The sequence below is a fragment of the Macadamia integrifolia genome, chromosome 8 (genome assembly GCF_013358625.1).
Source record: "Macadamia integrifolia cultivar HAES 741 chromosome 8, SCU_Mint_v3, whole genome shotgun sequence".
Taxonomy (NCBI): Eukaryota; Viridiplantae; Streptophyta; class Magnoliopsida; order Proteales; family Proteaceae; genus Macadamia; species Macadamia integrifolia.
In genome coordinates this window covers 7,000,231-7,004,304 of record NC_056564.1, presented here as the reverse complement: position 1 = coordinate 7,004,304, position 4,074 = coordinate 7,000,231, and the positions used below count along the sequence as shown (strand labels likewise).

The following is a 4,074-nucleotide window of genomic DNA, read 5'->3' as shown; positions in this document are numbered from 1 at the left end:
CAATTATTTTTTTTTTTTACGAAGATATTTGAGCTGGATCAATCAAAATTGAGATTAAACTCAATTAAATTCCGATCTAGAACGCCCAACAAACCCAAATATTGAAAATTGAAACTCTATGTGATCATTGAATCTTAATTTAAAATTTAACATGTGATTAATCCACATTGTTTCTAAAACATTCAACAATAAAAATTGATGCATTATTTTTCATGTGTCAAAAAACATAGATTAACTGATACATGTGTTAAAAATATTTCTACTAGCCAATGGCTTTTTAGTACAAAAATCCTTTGACAATCAAAATTAACGCATTATTTTTCACGCAACAAAAATATAGCCTAACTAATACATGTGTTGTAATATTTTTTATAGCCAATACCTTTTGAATACAAAGATCCTCGAACTGAATCAATCAGAGTTAAGATCAATCTTAATCAATTTTGATGCAAAAATCTAGATGTAAAGTCTTGGTCGAAATTTTGACATATGATAAATCCACATGATTTCTTAGTTGTTCAACAATCGAAATTGAGGCATACTTTTTCAATTGGAGAAGAATCACAAGCTAAACTGATATACTTGATGAAATATTATTTGTGATAAATATTATTTTTAAAAATAAATACTATTTTTATCGTATCTAACACATGGGCGAAAGTAAAAAAATACCCATAGTAACCAGATATCAGTCATATCTTTTTGGCCGTTACATTTACCTCACTCACCACCTTGTCATGTGACTGATACTTAACCGCGATTCATCTCTAACCCGGACCTCTCTCTCTCTCTCTCTCACCCCTTTATATATCGCTGCCTCTTCGCTCTCCCTCTCGGTCCATTCCATCAGAAAGTCTCTCTGTGCATCTAAGGGAGAAAATGGAGAAGCAGGATGGCTCATCGTTCTCGAGCCTTCAAGCCTACGGTCGAGCCCTGGTTGAGACACCAAAGCGAGTGGCTCGGAGGGCGACCTCGGTGTCGACAACCTTTGAGGAGATGAGCCGGATTCGGACCCGGTCTGGTTCAGACATGCAGAAAAGCTTGAGATGGTTCGACCTCGTCGGCTTGGGCATCGGAGGTATGGTTGGTGCCGGCGTCTTTGTCTCCACCGGTAAAGCTTATCGCGAAGATGCTGGCCCGGCCGTTGTCTTATCCTTCGCCATTGCCGGTCTCTGCGCGCTCCTCTCTGCTTTTTGTTACACAGAGTTTGCCGTCGACATGCCCGTTGCCGGTGGAGCTTTCAGTTACCTGAGAGTAACTTTTGGTATGCATTTCACCCGAACCCAATCACGTTTTCTTTTTTGTTTTCTCTTCTGTTACTGTAACGTCGTCGTCGGAGTTTTTGGTTTCCTCATTCCTGTGGTTTTCTGCTAATTTACGGGTGAATCTGTGGTTTTGTGCTAATTTACAGGTGAATTTGCGGCATTCTTGACGGGTGCCAATCTCGTCATGGAGTACGTCTTTTCTAACGCCGCTGTCGCCAGGAGTTTTACTGCCTATTTGGGTACTGCGATTGGGATACCAACAAAGGAGAAATGGAGGATAGTGCTTTCTGGACTGCCAGAAGGGTTTAATGAGATTGATTTCCTAGCGGTTGCAGTCGTTTTGCTGATTTCTCTCTGTATCTGTTACAAGTACAGTTAATTCCTTGTTGTGCGAAGAGACTTGGTTTTTATTTATTTATTTATTTATTATTCGCTTTCAGTTTCGTTCCGTCTCTCATCTCTTTCATCGTTGCTCTGTTTTTTTTGTCCAGTACGAAGGAGAGCTCGGTATTGAACATGGTGCTTACAGTGATTCACTTACTGTTCATTGCATTCATCATAGTGATTGGGTTCTGGAAAGGTGATTGGAAGAATTATACCCAACCATCGGATCCAAAGAACGCGGGTGGGTTTTTCCCGTATGGAATTGCGGGGGTGTTCAATGGAGCAGCGATGGTATATCTGAGCTACATCGGATATGATGCTGTGTCAACCATGGCGGAAGAGGTCAAGTATCCTACAAAAGACATCCCGATTGGTGTTTCGGGTTCAGTCGTACTTGTCACGATCCTCTACTGTCTCATGGCTGCTTCCATGGCGAAGCTTGTCCCTTACGATGCGGTAAGACCTTTCGAATCCTTTTTTTTTTTTTTTTATCTTCATAGAGATTTCCGGAAACCCCATTGGTAGTTCTATCCCTCTGTCGGCCTCTGTTATACAAAGAGAAAGACGAATAAGAGAACAAGAGACCTTTTTCCTTTCGAAATTTAGGTTATTTTAGGTATTTGATCTGTTAAAGTTGAAAAGGGAAAAAGTCATGGGAAGCTTTAGAGTAGGATGAGAACAAAAAGGAGGGGAAGACCAACCAAACCCAGAATTGAGTGTTCAGGGTGGTAGTGGAACTGGAAGTGGGACCATAATGTTCTCTGTATTGATGGTGGTGATTTTACTTTGAGGGTTTGCAGATAAATACCGAGGCACCGTTCTCGGCGGCGTTCGGAGGAGCAAAGGGATGGGGATGGGCATCAAACGTGATCGGTGCCGGAGCCAGTTTTGGTATTTTGACGTCGCTATTGGTAGCGATGTTGGGTCAAGCTCGCTATCTATGCGTCATCGGACGCTCAAACGTGGTCCCTTCTTGGTTCGCCAAGGTCCACCCTAAGACCTCCACTCCTGTCAACGCTTCTGCTTTCCTCGGTACGTCAATCTACACTTGCCATTTGTTTTTTTTCTTTGTAAAAATTTTAAAAAGAAACCCAAGAGAGATCTGGGATCCACCATGACTGAACTTCAACTAAGTTATTAAGTTATTGTTCGACCAGGAATCTTGACGGCGGCGATAGCAATGTTCACCGACCTAAACGTATTGTTGGACCTGGTAAGCATCGGTACTCTGTTCGTGTTCTATATGGTAGCGAACGCCGTTATCTACCGGCGTTACGTCTCTTTGGGGAGCACAAATCCACGGCCCACCCTGTCCTTCCTCTTTCTCTTCTCTCTTGTTTCCCTCCTTTTCACTCTGGTTTGGCGATTGGCACCGCCAGGACCGCCTAAGGGGTACCTGCTTGGAGCCTGCACGGTGGTGGGCGTGGCTGTGGTTCAGGTGTTCCATTTCATGGTGCCTCAAGCTCGGAAGCCTGAGTTTTGGGGTGTGCCTCTGATGCCTTGGATACCCTTTATATGCATCTTCCTCAACATTTTCCTGTTGGGTTCGCTTGATAGAGCCTCTTACATTCGTTTCGGCTTGTTTTCTGCTATCGTCATCACCGTTTACCTTCTCTACAGTGTCCATTCCACATACGATGCCCAAGAAGATGCTCTTTCGGAATCGGGCCAATCTTTGAAACAACATGAAACCGAACCAATTGGGGAAGCCAACCTTAAGGTGTAACTTTATATCTCTTTCCTCATTTCTGTTTTTGACCTTTGCCTTTGGAAAGGAGAAGGGCAGAAAGGGCCCTGCGGCCTGAAGCTATAGGTTTTGCACATATGTGAGATACAAGGGTGTTATTGGAATTCCTCAATATGTTTTATATTTTAGTGTTAGTTTATTTTACTCTTTTCTTTATATATATATATATATATATATTTTTTTTTTTTTGGTGGGATCTTTTTGTTAATACTTGAAGGTCGGTAATAGATTTTTTTTTGGGTATAATATGTAATAGAATTTGGATCCTCTGTAATGCCCATCATTTACAATACCAATTCTCACTTAAGTTAACCTCGACTTACACCATAGATGTCTAACATCTGTCTCACTTTCACATATTTAAAGCGAGATTGGATAGGTTGCCCATAGAAGTCAGCATTCAATAGTTGTCCTACTTTTTATCATTACATGGGTGAGGAGGAGCATATTTAGTCGCAAAAAGGATAGGTGTTGAATGTTAGGTGATCGTATGAGCATTTGATCATTAACGCAAACACCTATCTCGTAGGTATCTCGTAGGTAGAGGATCCATTCTCAACAAATGGAAACTCTCTAAAATGAAAAGAAAGTTTCTCATCAGCATGATCCCAGCCACTGTGATCTCATAATTAAACCCTTGGCATTGCTTGAGAGGTCATCCAACCCCGCAAGTGGTTT

At 41.7% G+C, this 4,074-nt stretch overlaps 1 protein-coding gene across 2 annotated transcripts; it reads left to right on the top strand.

Moving 5' to 3' along the window:
- Nucleotides 1–818: 818 nt before the first annotated feature.
- Nucleotides 819–3,530, top strand: LOC122085916 (cationic amino acid transporter 7, chloroplastic-like). Of its 2 annotated transcripts, XM_042654532.1 has the most exons (6): nucleotides 819–1,264; nucleotides 1,412–1,634; nucleotides 1,757–2,105; nucleotides 2,450–2,681; nucleotides 2,807–2,862; nucleotides 3,270–3,530. In XM_042654532.1, exons 1-6 carry the CDS (start codon nucleotides 880–882, stop codon nucleotides 3,336–3,338), a joined length of 1,314 nt encoding a protein of 437 aa, XP_042510466.1. In that variant the 5' UTR covers nucleotides 819–879; the 3' UTR covers nucleotides 3,339–3,530. The 2 variants fall into 2 exon arrangements, with proteins under 2 accessions (XP_042510466.1, XP_042510465.1); XM_042654531.1 differs by having other exon boundaries at nucleotides 823–1,264; nucleotides 2,807–3,530.
- Nucleotides 3,531–4,074: the final 544 nt, after the last annotated feature.

Coding starts and splice junctions, on each gene's coding strand:
- LOC122085916 (XM_042654531.1), top strand. CDS start 880: ATGGAGAAGCAGGATGGCTCATCGTTCTCGAGCCTTCAAGCCTACGGT. Junction 1,265..1,411: donor TTACCTGAGAGTAACTTTTG/GTATGCATTTCA, acceptor GCTAATTTACAG/GTGAATTTGCGGCATTCTTG. Junction 1,635..1,756: donor TCTCTCTGTATCTGTTACAA/GTACAGTTAATT, acceptor TTTTTTGTCCAG/TACGAAGGAGAGCTCGGTAT.